At 39.3% G+C, this 13,873-nt stretch overlaps 2 protein-coding genes across 2 annotated transcripts; one reads left to right on the forward strand and one right to left on the reverse strand.

Annotated features, from left to right (window-relative positions):
- Positions 1-1,247: 1,247 nt before the first annotated feature.
- On the reverse strand, positions 1,248-7,100 carry LOC117289560 (unconventional prefoldin RPB5 interactor-like). Its single transcript, XM_033770718.1, has 8 exons — positions 6,905-7,100; positions 6,339-6,417; positions 6,028-6,163; positions 4,967-5,122; positions 4,340-4,637; positions 3,317-3,497; positions 2,903-3,196; positions 1,248-2,339 (listed from the first exon to the last, which is right to left on the reverse strand). Exons 1-8 carry the CDS (start codon positions 6,982-6,984, stop codon positions 2,193-2,195), a joined length of 1,371 nt encoding a protein of 456 aa, XP_033626609.1. The 5' UTR covers positions 6,985-7,100; the 3' UTR covers positions 1,248-2,192.
- A 91-nt stretch (positions 7,101-7,191) lies between these two features.
- LOC117289562 (39S ribosomal protein L3, mitochondrial-like) lies at positions 7,192-13,072 on the forward strand. Its single transcript, XM_033770719.1, has 8 exons — positions 7,192-7,301; positions 8,197-8,455; positions 9,018-9,122; positions 9,402-9,501; positions 10,311-10,371; positions 10,941-11,052; positions 11,242-11,319; positions 11,799-13,072. The coding sequence occupies exons 1-8, from the start codon at positions 7,192-7,194 to the stop codon at positions 12,042-12,044; spliced, it is 1,071 nt and encodes a 356-aa protein (XP_033626610.1). The 3' UTR covers positions 12,045-13,072.
- The last annotated feature ends 801 nt before the right edge of the window (positions 13,073-13,873 follow it).

Consider the following 13,873-nt stretch of genomic DNA (forward strand, 5'->3'; position numbering starts at 1 on the left):
AATAAATTGATGTTAAAAGATATTTTCTGTTCTGAACACCGAAGTCATGCTTATTGTGTATTTATATTTAGGCACTATGTAGCGTGTGGCTTCTGTTATAAATATCAGACATTCATAAATACCCCAGACAGTTTCACTACTCCTATTGGTGGAGAGCGCGTCACGTGGGGGTGTTTAAACCTTTCATAATGACCAGCTGGACCTGTGTGTAACAAGCTGGCTTCCGCGTGTCGGGCATGCAAGTTTATCACACGGAACGCAATTCATAGCTATAGTATCAGCGCGTAATCAAAGCGCGCGCGCATACACACAACCCACGCGCAACGAAGAGATTCTTAACAAAGTTTTGGAATAAAATATTTCAAACCTCGAATTTTCAATTGTTAAAGAGTCTATAACTGTATTTTTTAACGTTTTTTTAACAAAAGGGCATTTATGAATGGGAATAACAGAGTAGTGACTCGTTCATAAATGTCCGTTTAAAACCTTGCAGGGTCGTTGCCGTGCGATAAAGGCCCCGACCCTGCCAGCTTTTAACGGCCGTTGAAGAACTCTTCGCTACCCCTTTATTCCCTTAGTAATCATGGCACTCTACAGACCCTTGGGAGGACATAGTGTTAACATTTACAAACAATACTCTAAAAATGAACACATTTCAAAATAAAAAGGAAAGAAAATTCATTAATCCTATATCTTTGAAGTACTGTATACTGTAAATACAGTACAACTTTATTTTGTTCAATGCAAATTAGAGACAAACTCTGGCAATCCAACTAGTCAATGCAAGGAATGTACATTTGTTTTGCTATGGAATTGTACTGTACAGATCATGCCCAACAGGAAGGGGCCATTCAGATAGGTTCAACATTTAAAATTGTTCTTTGTTGATCTTATTTCTTAATTGGTTTGACCCATCTAACCACACCAAATTTTAAAGACAGTGGACACTATTGGTAATTGTCAAAGACCAGTCTTCTCACTTGGTGTATCTCAATATATGCATAAAATAACAAACCTGTGAAAATTTGAGCTCAATTGGTCGTCAAAGTTGCGAGATTATAATGAAAGAAAAAAAGGCCCTAGTCACATGAAGTTATGTGCTTTCAGATGCTTGATTTTGTGACCTCAAATTCTAAATCTGAGGTCTCAAAATCAAATTCGTGGAAAGTTACTTCTTTCTCGAAAACTACATCACTTCAGAGGGAGCTGTTTCTCGCAATGTTTTATACTAGCAACCTCTCCCCATTACTCGTTACCAAGTGAGGTTTTATGCAAATAATTATTTGAAGAAACTACCAATAGTGTCCACTGCCTTTAAATATTGACTACCCTATACACGTACACTGACATGACCAAATAACAAAGTAATGTCTCAAATTTAGCAGATATTTCAAATTAAAATTTCAGCCATCTCAGGAGATTTCAATTCAATAGCTTTCTCCTTGCTTCCAACAGGCAACCTATTCTAGTTGCAACCTAAGAGAAAATTCTCCCCATCCACCGGGAGCAGTAGTCAGCTATTGAAACTAGGTTGACTGTAAACATTTGAACTTCAAAGATAGTTTTTCTATTATTTGAACAGAAAACTTAATTTCAATTTTCAGCCATTTCTTTTGACAGATTGAATTTAAAAAAAATTAATGTATTCTGAGTGAACCTTAATGTTGGTATCTGTGGGAGCAGGTGGACTTGGCAAACTAAGGCAGACTTCATCTACAAAACCAATGATTGAGAAAAAAAGTATACTTACTCATACTAAATACATACTTTATCTTCACACACCACCTCGGCAGCTCAGATCATCCAACACTTAACTTCTTCTCTTGGGGAGCTCGATCCTTCTCACACTCTGGCCCATCACTGTGGAACGAACTCCCCCCCAAATCTCCGACAAGTCACTCCTATTTTTGTGCTTAAATCTTTGTATACGACTTATTGTCAACTTGGTTTGCATCTCTCCTGCGCCAGGAGTGTCTTTTAGACAGACATGGCGCATTATAAATTGCCACTATTATTATTTATACTAAAGTTGCACTGTGAAATTTTCATGAACTTCTACACCTCAAAGAAGACTTCAACACTCCAACAGACTTGAAAATCAACCCACAGATCAAAAGTAATAAACATGTTCCAAAATAGAACAAAGGAATGTCCACATAATATTTATAACGATGAATATAACGTTGGGAGTGTCACCTGAGTTGTTGGTTCTGTCTGGCCGCTTTAAATCGAGACACTTTCTTGGGCGGGGCTGGTGGTTCGCTACTGGTAGGAGGCAAGTTTACTACTTCAGGAACGACCCGTGTCTCCTCTCTTTCTGTTACTTGACCTGAGAATGCCTGCATTTGGAGGGAAAGTCAAGACCTTTACCAGGTTGTTCTTTATTTACACACGGTTAATTTGCATGCAGTTATGTAGTGTTGTAGGTCTCAAGATCGACTCAATACCCGATTTGTTGTTGAGGTCTTAACTGCTTCCAGGTCTAAATTTTGTAGACTCCGTCTTAGTCTCAGTTTTGTGTCGAGACCTTTCAAAGTGTTCACAATATCATGGCTATGCTTACCGCCGAATTCTGCGCTTACGATCACGATTCCCCGCTTACGTGCAAGCGCTGAATTTCTGCGCTTGCCTTGTAAGCGTAGAATGCCTAGTAACGTGGAGCACGCACGCGCAGAAGCCAAAATTCACCGCTAACCCGTGAAATATGCTTGACGTAAGCAGAGTTCCATGCTTCCGTAAAGCGCCAAATCTGTGCTTACGGTAAGCAGATCCATGAAATTGGGCCCTGATTTACTGTAATTTTTAAGCTGATAAGCTGATCTTTAAGCTGATCTTGTGGCCAAACAAATTGGTCTGGTCTTGACCTAAACCACTGCAAATAATGTCATCACTTTAAACTTACCGAGGGTGGAGCTGGGAGTATCACATGATTTTTTGCCTCCTTTTTCTGCATCCCTTCTGGCTCCTCTGGTGCCCTAACCAGATGGGATCTTGGCCCACTCTTGAGAATTGATTTTAACAGCTGACCCTTCCCATGGGTTTCATCACAAGGTGCAGCTTCTTCAAGTGAGGTCCCTCCCCCTGGATTCTGACCCATTGTAGTTAGGTACTGCTTGTAAATGTCTGCAGGGCTGAGAAGTGTCGTTGAGATTTCAGAGGGAGCACAGGCAGAGGGCGATTCCTTTGCAACAGGTGTCTGAAACGGAAGTTGAAATATGCCGAGAACGTCATTCTTTGCCATTTTTGTTGTACTTAGTGCAGAACAAGGAAAATTACATGGAATTAGAGAGTATACAAGACCCAAAAATATGCATACCTCGGTATCCGTGACAGCCTTGGTATGCCTGAAGGTGATTGTAGTCGGCTTAGGGTCAGCAGTGTCATCGTCTGAGTCTGATTCTTCATATTCATCATCTTCCCATCGAACATGCCGACCTGTGTCATCCCCACTCTGAGAATTGTTGGGATTTTTACTAGGTACAGTGTTTTCGTCTTGTCTGAACAGGAAAGGAGAGAAAGAGAGGAGAAAATAACAGTGTAAGCTTGTATTTTGTAAGGACCTCTCATTTCCACCACCCCATGCGTACAACCCATCCCCATTACAATGCACACCCAGACACCAGTGTCCAGACTAGCTGTCTGGGACTAGACAAATTTATGTGTTTTAATTATTTAATGACCTCTGTATAAACATTCTATTTTCCCATACTATTCATTCTTCTCTAGTCTACTCTCGTCGACAGACCCTCCTGGTTAGCCCGATCCAGTGTTCTTCTCTCTAATCCTGCCTTCTCTTTACTGATCTTGTACTCTTCCACAATCTTCGTTAAGCCTTATACAGTTCTTAAAAAAAAAAATATTCTGTATATCTAGCCCAAAAAAAAGAGTCTTTATCCGAGTTTTATTCTTAAGTGTTATCGGCCAAGTTTAATCGTGACACCTGCAAATTTTCAAGTGTTACAACAGCAATGACGTTAAAACACCCTCGGGCCTCAAAACATTTCAGCTAACGAAGATATCACCAGACCATGTTCCTACACCAGAGCACTTGGACCTTGGCATTTGATTTGTTGACTTTAACTCACCGCTGTGACCTACACCTTGACCTGTCAAAATGGCACATCTCAAACATGAGCTACAATCCGGCAACTCCAATTTCGTAGACAGTTCCAGTGCCTACCAATTTTTTGTTTTCATTAGTTGTACAATACAGGTTAACCAAACACAGGAATCAGACAGACATGTCTACGCGTTACAGTGCATAGACCACTTTTGTTTTTTTTGCCTTGGATTTGTTACCTGGAAGGAATGTTAATAATGATTTCACACGCCAACTTACCGCGCCAACTCGTCTAATTCTTCTTCCTGTCTTTCGAGCTCGTCCAACCTCGCCCACAACTCAGTCATTCTCCTCCCTGTTGCGTCTGCTTGGTCCCCCTCCTCCACTCTCCCCCTGTCCCCCTCCCCCTCCTCCCTCGTCTTGGCTCCACCTTCTGAGTTGTGCGATGTGATGGCCTGCCCTCGACCACCAATCAATGGTTGATTTGACCCCTGACCCATGTCCCCTTGATGACTCTCTGAGCTCTTGCTCTTTGTGACGCCTGAAGCCGCAGTTTTCTTCTTTGCTTTTCGTTCCTCTTTAAAGTTAGAAAAAGTTCATAAAAACAAGTTAACAAGTTAAAAAATAATAATTAAAAAATGCTTTTTTTGCTACATTTTATCCAATAACTTAACAATAACAATGCAAAAAATAACTTAAATCCTGGATTAATAATTGGCATGAGTGATTTACTAATCGTCCGGGCAATTTGCTATTGTGGCCCATGCGGGATACTTCCCCACTGCCCACCCTTGGTGCTTTAGTTTGTAATAATCTATACAAAGTAATACCTCTGAAAATGAACAAGAAGTTTTCAATGGCTTTTCCTGGCATAAAGGCCCCATGAAATATTTAATGAAGACTGACCTCTCCATCTAGCCTCCTTCTCAGCGTCGTAGTCCTCTCTAATGTCAACAAGATCACCCTTGTTATCGCTCATGTCTTTTAGTTCTGATGTAAAACCAAGCCTGGATTTCAAGAGATCTGACTGCTTGGCTAGATCTGAGAGCATGCTGTCCACATCTGTAGATAAAAATTGAAAAATAAATAGTTAGTGAGCTGATGCTTCTACCCTGCAGAGTTTTTCTCGACACCTTGGTCAAGCAGTTAGCTTTCTAGGTGGTTATTCATCAAGCATCAAGCGCCCGAAGACTTACAAAATAAAATGGGGGAAGGGAAATTACCGTAGCTAAGTCTCTATCGCACAAATAATAATTCTGTGTTAAATTATTGCTTTTTTAATATATATCTAGTTTGCCCCAAACAAGGCTGCAAGCCAGTCTTGGTTAGGGGCTACAACAAGAACAAATTTAAGATAAATACAAATAATTTTTTTAATTTGCCTTCCACTTATGAGTCTCATGGTTTGTCAGAATAATCATTTTTTGTCATAAGAATTGCCTTAAAGCCATTATACACTTTTGGTACAGAAAAAAAAAAGGTCACAGGTTTACAAATAGTTTACAGGGTTTACAGAAGGTAATGGTGAACGACTTCTCTTGAAATATTATTCCATGAAATGCTTTACTTTTTGAGAAAACATTAAAACAATATCAATTCTCGATATCGAGAATTACGGATATATTTTAAACACATGTCATGACACGGCGAAACGTGCGGAAACAAGGGTGGGTTTTCCCGTTATTTTCTCCCGACTCCGATGACCGATTGAGCCTAAATTTTCACAGGTTTGTTATTTTATATATAAGTTGTGATACACAAAGTGTGGGACTTGGACAATACTGTTTACCGAAAGTGTGTAATGGCTTTAAAAAATGAAATCAGCATTTGCTATTTATTTTGCGCAAACCAATGCCAGGTTTAGAGCCAGAAGTAGCCTATATATTTTTTGTACATTGGATGAGCACAAAGTGAAAAACTGAACGTTAATGATTAGTACATTAAAAATTCCTCTTTTGACTACTTACTTTCTTTCCTTCTGTCAACTATTTCACAAGCCTGCTTAGCGGATCTTTCACAAAACCAGTTGTCCCCGAGTAGAACCATGATTTCATTTGTGTGTACGATTTGGCCAGGCATGAAGGCAACAGATCCAAATGGAACCTGGTAGTGATAAATAAGCAGCCAGAATAATACCAAGAATAATATCATTTATAACACACCTCTTGCTTTTTCTGTGTTCTGGTTGGCTGAAACACGGTACGTAGGATGAACTAATATAGGCTAGTGATCGCATGCGCGTGTTTTGCGGGAATTGACATTTTCTGTGAATATTTACCATGATATTATGAGACACTTTGTCAGGCAGAGATCTGAGCCTGTCTTGAAGTGCAGTGTAGTCATCTTTAAACTTCTCCCTGTCAATAAAAAGCATACAACGGACATTTAATTAAGCTTTATATCTAACAATAACATCAAACATGATGGTTTTGTCTCTCTTGATCCGGCCCCATCTGTGTGTAAAAAAAATTATTTATATTTGTGTACATATTATATTATTATTAGGCATAAATAAATAAGGGTAACTTTTCGTAAGGAGCCAACAAATTTGTACAAAAAAAGACATTGAGGTAAATTATTTCTATGTAGAATGAAAAAGTGGTGGCGCCATACAGAAACTTTTCCAACAAAAATATGATTTATCATAAATCAACAATAACAAAACTAATTGCAAATTACAATATCTGTGCTGCAGTAAATTGTGGCTGTTGCATTTATAAAAATGTTGGGCACAATCTTTGAACATTGGAAGGGATTAAAAATAAAAAGAAGAAAAACAATTAATTTATTTTTTTGAAAGGATATGTAAAAAATAAATCATAAAATGTCAGAAAATTCACTCACCATTTCTTAGTTTTCGACTCTGTTTCGTCCAAGCATCGTTCAATCTCTTCCTTCAGACGAGATACGTGTGCAGGGTCCATGATATTGTCACAACAAATCTCAAGCTATGCTCAATTTACGGAAGAAAATTAAATGTATTTCTGCCTGGTTTAGACCGCCGGCCCCCCGTGCACAGCATGCAGCAAAGTTGTGAGTGAAACAGCCGTCGAATTTTGTTTAGGAATTACGCCGCGTTTCATTGGGCGATGTTGAGCAGGTAAAATCCAAGTGTCCAATGAAATCTTCGAATGTATAAGAGACTCGGCATTGCAAAGATGGCGGCGCCCATGGTGATCACACGGGTAATACAACTTGGCTCGAAAAACTCACTTTTAAACCTTACTGAAAAGATTTCAAGGTATGTATTATGTATGCTCTGTTTCATCATTTCTTTATCTTCGAACTTACCATAACTGTTAACTGTTATCAATAGCGCCCATGCCACAAACATTACATTTGTTGTTGAACATTTTGTTGTTGAATTGATATCAATTCAATGTTCGTGCGCGTCCCGTCACTCATGCCCGTGTGCTGTGCGGATGGCGGTTCACTCATGTGCAGTTGGCATTGTTGGGCTTGTCACTGTTGTTGTGAAGAGTGATGGTGGGATATGGATAGATGAGAACCCGATAGATGGTGGAAGGGCTGAATCAACTTCGGTTAAATAATTTTAGAACTTGAATGTAAAAAAAAAAACACTATATGACAATACAATGAGTATGACTATGCTGTCCCTTATTTTTAATTGTATTTTGTTTTTTTGTAAGCTTTTTGAAATGTTTAAAACAAATTCACCACAGTCTGTATGTGCTATGCAGGCCTAAAACTACACACACCTGTACACGCAATGTAGTAGTGTAATCCTATTCCCAACCTATTAAATTGACTTTGCGGAGTCGGCGTAGAAGTTGTGAGTGAGTCAAACTCAATATAAAGATATCTGCAAGTAACAGCCTGCAAGCCAGACTAGTCCCGATAATGATTGCTCCTAAATCAAAAAGTTCTCTCCGTAGCATAGCAGGCTCACCCAATGTTTAAACAATCATGACTCCATCTACTCCTACCTTCTAGAACGATGAGGTTTGCCCCTATCGTCCCCACGATAGTGAAACAAACCCTATACGGCCATTTTTATAGTTCTAGGAGTAGCCCCCATCATGCACACATTAAATTAAATTACAAACTTGCACTGGCAACAGTCGGGAGGATCAAGGTTTTTACTCAAAGTGAAAACTTCTTACTTTTTTTCTCAGAATATGCAGCTGCAGTGTCCAGAGACGAACATATTACGACTATGATTACGAGTCGGACATCTCTAAAGAAGACGAAGAAGTTATATACAAGTGGAGCAAGATCAAGAACACCCTAGGGCCTAGCCCGCTAAAAGAGGCACCCTGGCCGAGGGGCGAGTGGGTACCCAAGTCTAAGAGATGTGGCCTGCTAGCCATCAAGCTGGGTATGACGCCCATATGGACTAAAGAAGGCGAGAGACTTACAGTCACAGCACTACAGGTATGAAATTATAGTTTACTCTAATTTTTAACTCAACTGTTTAGAGAATCCATCTTCTGCACAGGTTCATCAAAGTTGCGGAATCTCCCTAAGTCGTTTAAGTTTTTTAACTTTGTCAAACAAAAACTTACTAGCCCAAATGCTTGAAGTTCTCTTTGCTAAAGTGAAAGATTTATCTGGACGTTTTTTTTCTAAGGACATTGCAGTGGAGTTGGATCCAGAAGGATTGAAGCCATAGTGGGTTTAGAAGGAATAGACACCTGGCACAGGATGTCACAAGACCCAATTAGTGCCCTCACTGAGGTCAATCAAGACCTACCATTGGCTGAGAGTTATGCATGGTCGACCGACCTCAGCCCTGCGATGGCTGCCAATGCAAGGGGTCTATTGGGGTCGTTAGGCGGTATTTGACATAAGAGAAAAGAGATAGGTTGGGTTCTTATGCAGCTTTGTCAAGTTTGGTTTCAGGCCCCAATTTTCTAGGGCGCATATATATTTGTATCGTTAGCAAGACTGTGATAGTTTACAATGTTAAGAAATATTTCTGGGTTTACTTTTTCAGGTAGTGGAGAACAACGTCATTAGTTACACACCTCCCGAGGAGAATAAATTCAGTGACACAAAAGGCTACCTCATTGTTGGTGCCAGGAACGCCAATCCCCTCAAGGTATTTTATCTTTTAAATGATGCAATTATGTAACTGTACTGTTAGAGACACTGAACACTATCCCTGTATATTGTTTGTAGTGTTGTCATTTAGCCTTCCAGAAAGACTCTGCAGGGGTCAAAGTTTAAGGCCACTAACTATCGGTCATCGGCCCTTTGGGTATGTAGGCAGTTTGCAACAGCTACAACTATTTTTTCATAACTTTGTTTTTCAAAGTAATATTGGTAACGATTATTGCCATCGTATTACTGACACTTTATAACTGTTTGCTTCCAACAGAAATCATTTTTCTACTCGGAGCAGTTTAAGGAGGCAGCAGTACCAGTGAAAGATCATTTAGCAAAGTTTAATGTGACGCCAAATGCCAAGTTGCAGCCAGGTACGTATGTGTAGAAGGTCACCAGCCATGGTTCGAATCCCCTTTTGACCAGAACCTTGCATGTGGATTTGGTATTTAGTCCCGATTAATCTAGACACTTTCATATGATGTAACAAGCCCATAACAGCACAACAAATTTGCTTTGCAAAGATATTTTACCAGGCAGAACACCATTACCATTAGTGCTACCGGTGTGGCGGTTTCAACTTTCGGCTGTGACCAGTTTTCCGAATGACCAAATGCGGTAGCATTACGTCATGCGATGCCTGCGCACAGCAAGCGAAAGTAGTCCATTTTTAGTGCCATATTGAGTCATCCGTTACCCTCCGGTAGCTGTCATGGCGGCGTGCACGAGTCTAGTACAACTAGCGGCAAAAGCGTGGATGGTATGAGTTGTTTCTTATGTAAGCAGAGTGTGACCTGCCTAAAGTTGTACCCATGAATACATGTAAGAGATTATGTGACTATACACATAAAAGAATCGTAATAATAAACAATTTGGGGTCACTGCTGAGAGAACTACAGTACTTGCCAGGGTACTCGCGGCGGTATCTGACAGGTCACCCGGAAAACTGAACACGCCGGAAAGCTAAAACCGTTAGAACAACGTGATGATATGTTCGACTACGTCACCCGGAAAACCTAACACGGCGGAAGACTGAAACCGCCACACCGGTACCCCTGTCTTTTCTTGTTTAGCCAAGAATTTTGCTAAGCAGCTTTTTGAACACAAAACCTGCAATACAGAGACAGATTTTGCTTAGCAGATGTACACATTACAATCTTTGTGGTTTCCACTTTTATTTTAGGTACACCACTCTTAGCTGGGCACTTCAGACCGGGGATGTATGTCGACTGCCGCGGTAGAACGTAAGTGAATTATTCAGAAACTGAAGAACTGAATGAAGAATAGTGTCCTCAAGTGCAATGAGTTTCAATGTATATTGTCACTTTTCAACGGCTGTTTATTGATTCGAAAGTTGAATTGACCAATCACAGCTTTGATTATCCAACAGTCGACAGTCTGCCATGCTTGTAATATGCTTAAAGGTGCGGGCTGCATGATATGTTTTTGTCTATATGTATGTGCAGGGTTTTTTAACGCTGGACTTTATTGGCCCAAGCTCATAAACGCTGTTTACTGGTAATATTTTATGGCTAACTACAGCATAGGTAAAATAGTGAAATGACATAAACAATCATGAACATTTGACAACACAATGAGAGCTTTTTTGACAGTGGTGTGTCACTGATTGACAGTGATTGTTGAGTCACTGATTGACTTTAATACAGTGTTGTGTCAGTGTCACTCATTGACAGTGAATGACTGTGTTTGTGTTGTCACCGATTGACATTGTGACAGTGTTGTGTCAGTGTTTTGTTTCTTACAGAATTTAAATAAATGGGACTCCTTTTTGGTTTTGTTTACCCCTCATTAGGATTGACAAAGGTTTCCAGGGCGTCATGAAACGATGGGGAATGAAGGGTCAACCGGCAAGCCACGGAGCCACCAAGACCCATCGTAAAATGGGCGCATCTGGGGGTGGAGGGGTGAGTAATCTGGATTTGCATGGAGGTTGTCGTCTCTATGTTGTGGTCTTGGCATTAGTACTAATATTGGGTTTCCTAACAAGCACTTTATCCCACCCCTAAGAACGAATCAAAGCACCAATCCATTTTTTTAAGCAGATCTATGTTTTGAATTAATTGATATTGATTTTCTTTTCTGTGTTATTGCAGACTCCGGGAAAAATTTGGCCTGGTAAAAAAATGCCTGGACATATGGGAGACAAATGGCAATGGACCTATGGACTGAAGGTTAGTGTATTAAAGTATTAGTAGATGTATAATGTGCTTTATTGTATTTTTGAGAAAAAGGTAATTTTTTCAAATACCGGTAACGCATCTGAAAGCACACAGTTGTGAAACAAGGGTGTTTTTCTTTCATTATTTTCTTGCAACTTCGATGACTGATTGAGTCCGAATTTTAACAGGTTTGTTATTTTATGCATATGTTGGGATACAACAAGTGAGAGTACGGGTCTTTGACACTTGCCAAAGGTGTGCAGTGCCTTTAAGGGAACAAGTTTACAACCCATCATCCAAGGGCTAGGAGCCGCTGAAGGTGGGAATTAATATTCCTCATAAAACAGTCAAGATTGTAGGATGGGGGGAAATTTGCACCAGGTTATGAGTTCCAAAGAGATGCAGTACGTGGAATAAAGCTGTTAGAATTACTCCTATTCATGAAAAAAGCTAACGCTAAAAACCAGAAATGACTTTCATTCGTACCACAGATCTGGCGTGTAAACACCAAGTACAACATAATCTACGTCAATGGCAGTGTATGCGGCACAAAGTACGGCTACGTTAAGATCATAGACACCATCATACCCAAACGGAATGATTTTAAAGACCCCCCTCCGTTCCCTACGTACTACGAGGAAGAATCGTTGGACAAAGATCTGTACAGTGAAGATATGTTTGAACACACAGAGCCGAGTATTCAATATGAAGAGGAGGAAGAAATCCCAAGTCGATGAGGAGTTTTTTGCTGGAAGAGTGTTATTTCATGCCATTCTTTTGGACATTTCCTTGAATGCTATCTTTACAATTCAGGCGTGATATTTTACCAACTTTAGTCTGTTTTCCAATTTTTTGTTTGCCCTTGGGAAAAATCTGAAAAATTGTGATTATTAAATAACCTTGAGCCTACAGCATGCGTAACATGTAGGTAAGTCCTTGTACTCGATGAAATGTTACTACTTTTTTTTTCAAATGACTCAATATCATGCTTGTTCCATACAGATTGAACTTTCAACTGCATTTTCTTTTTAGTACCATTGAAGCAATTTCTGCATGCTAACTATTCAATATCGTGCACTGTGATTTTGAATGATACACTTTTGACAGCCTGCAATGTAATATCAGAATTGTTTTGTTGATATTATATACAGGTAGGTTATACATCATCTAGTGTGGTTTTGCAATATAGCAGAATTCTTTTGTTGGTATTGATATGATATCAGGCTGTGAATACGTCTACATAGTACACAGTCAACCCTCCTACTGTCTGACCATTCAATATTGGTTACTGTAGTTTTGAACAATAGATAAAACTATACCAGCCTTCAATATAATGACTTATGGTAAATGCATCTACACAGTATACGATCAATCCTCCTACTGTCTGACCATTTAATATCATCCACTGTTGTCTCGAATGATGGATACATTTGCCAGTCTGCAATCTGATACCAGGTAGCTAATGCATCTACCATGTCTACACAGTACACAGTCAACCCTCCTACTGTCTGACCATTCAATATCCTGCACTGTGGTTGTGAATGATACAATGTACTTGGAATATAATATCATGTGGTGAATGTCATAATGCTCATTTGGAGAAACAAAACAGACACAAACATTGAGTACCATTCAAGATTTTTATTGCAAAATAATCATTTGACAATGCAGTTACTTACTACACAGTTTCCACAACAAAGTGATATAATACAGAAAGAACATTTTACAAGATCTGTTTGTAAATAATAAAACAAAATTAATTGAACACATCTGGTGCTTTTTGTGATTATTTGAAGCAAACATATAATATTGATATTGCACTCTCTTAGGGATAGAACTACTTGTTAATGTCTTTTTTGAAAAAAGCATGTTATACAAATATTGGATGCAAGTGCGTGCATTGTCGCAAAATGTGAAATTTTGATTATTTCATGAGCCAAGTGAATCTGAAAAGCCAGATTTCACTTACTGATTATCTACTGCGACTTAGCACAAACGAAATGCATCAAATGTTTGTTTTATTTAAACTCGCGCATAGATCGTTGTCATTTGAATTTTTTTTTAGACAGTAAACACTAAAATAGACAGACTCTTTTCCACCCTGCACTCCAAACATTCTTAGAAACCCGTGCTCCTTACAATGCGGAAGACTTCATGTAACCACAAACCTTGTCCACTGTGACACAAACTTTCCTTGCTTAGACAAAGGGAAGAAACAATTTCATATTGGACTCCAATATGAAGTTGTGGAGGGTAACGTCAGTATACATGACAAATGTAGGATGACACATCAAATGACAATGTTCTGTGTGTGCGATATATAACTTAAAATAGGAGCATACAAATCCAGACATACTGGGTTTTATAACTTATTCAAGTGTGTACATAAAGATGCTCTTGTAGAGTACATGCATATGCATCCACCTGGCTCTAAAAATGAAGGTTTTGCCAAAACTTAACACAAGGTCGGAAAGAAAAGAACAAGGTTAGAGTAGGAATCTTAAAACTCAGTTTTGATGAAGTACATTTTACTCTCTGAAGGGGCACAACACAATCTGTGTTCCCC

Source organism: Asterias rubens, chromosome 4, assembly GCF_902459465.1.
Source record: "Asterias rubens chromosome 4, eAstRub1.3, whole genome shotgun sequence".
Classification (NCBI taxonomy): domain Eukaryota; kingdom Metazoa; phylum Echinodermata; class Asteroidea; order Forcipulatida; family Asteriidae; genus Asterias; species Asterias rubens.

Bases quoted from the DNA above. Each gene is read 5' to 3' on its own strand.
- LOC117289562 (XM_033770719.1), top strand. From the start codon at position 7,192: ATGTATAAGAGACTCGGCATTGCAAAGATGGCGGCGCCCATGGTGATC. The intron at 7,302-8,196 runs GTATGTATTATG...TTTTTTTCTCAG, and splicing joins CTTACTGAAAAGATTTCAAG to AATATGCAGCTGCAGTGTCC. The intron at 9,502-10,310 runs GTACGTATGTGT...CTTTTATTTTAG, and splicing joins AAATGCCAAGTTGCAGCCAG to GTACACCACTCTTAGCTGGG.
- LOC117289560 (XM_033770718.1), bottom strand. From the start codon at position 6,984: ATGGACCCTGCACACGTATCTCGTCTGAAGGAAGAGATTGAACGATGC. The intron at 4,638-4,966 runs GTCAGTCTTCAT...CTAACTTTAAAG, and splicing joins GAAGGAGGCTAGATGGAGAG to AGGAACGAAAAGCAAAGAAG. The intron at 2,340-2,902 runs GTAAGTTTAAAG...CTCCAAATGCAG, and splicing joins TACTCCCAGCTCCACCCTCG to GCATTCTCAGGTCAAGTAAC.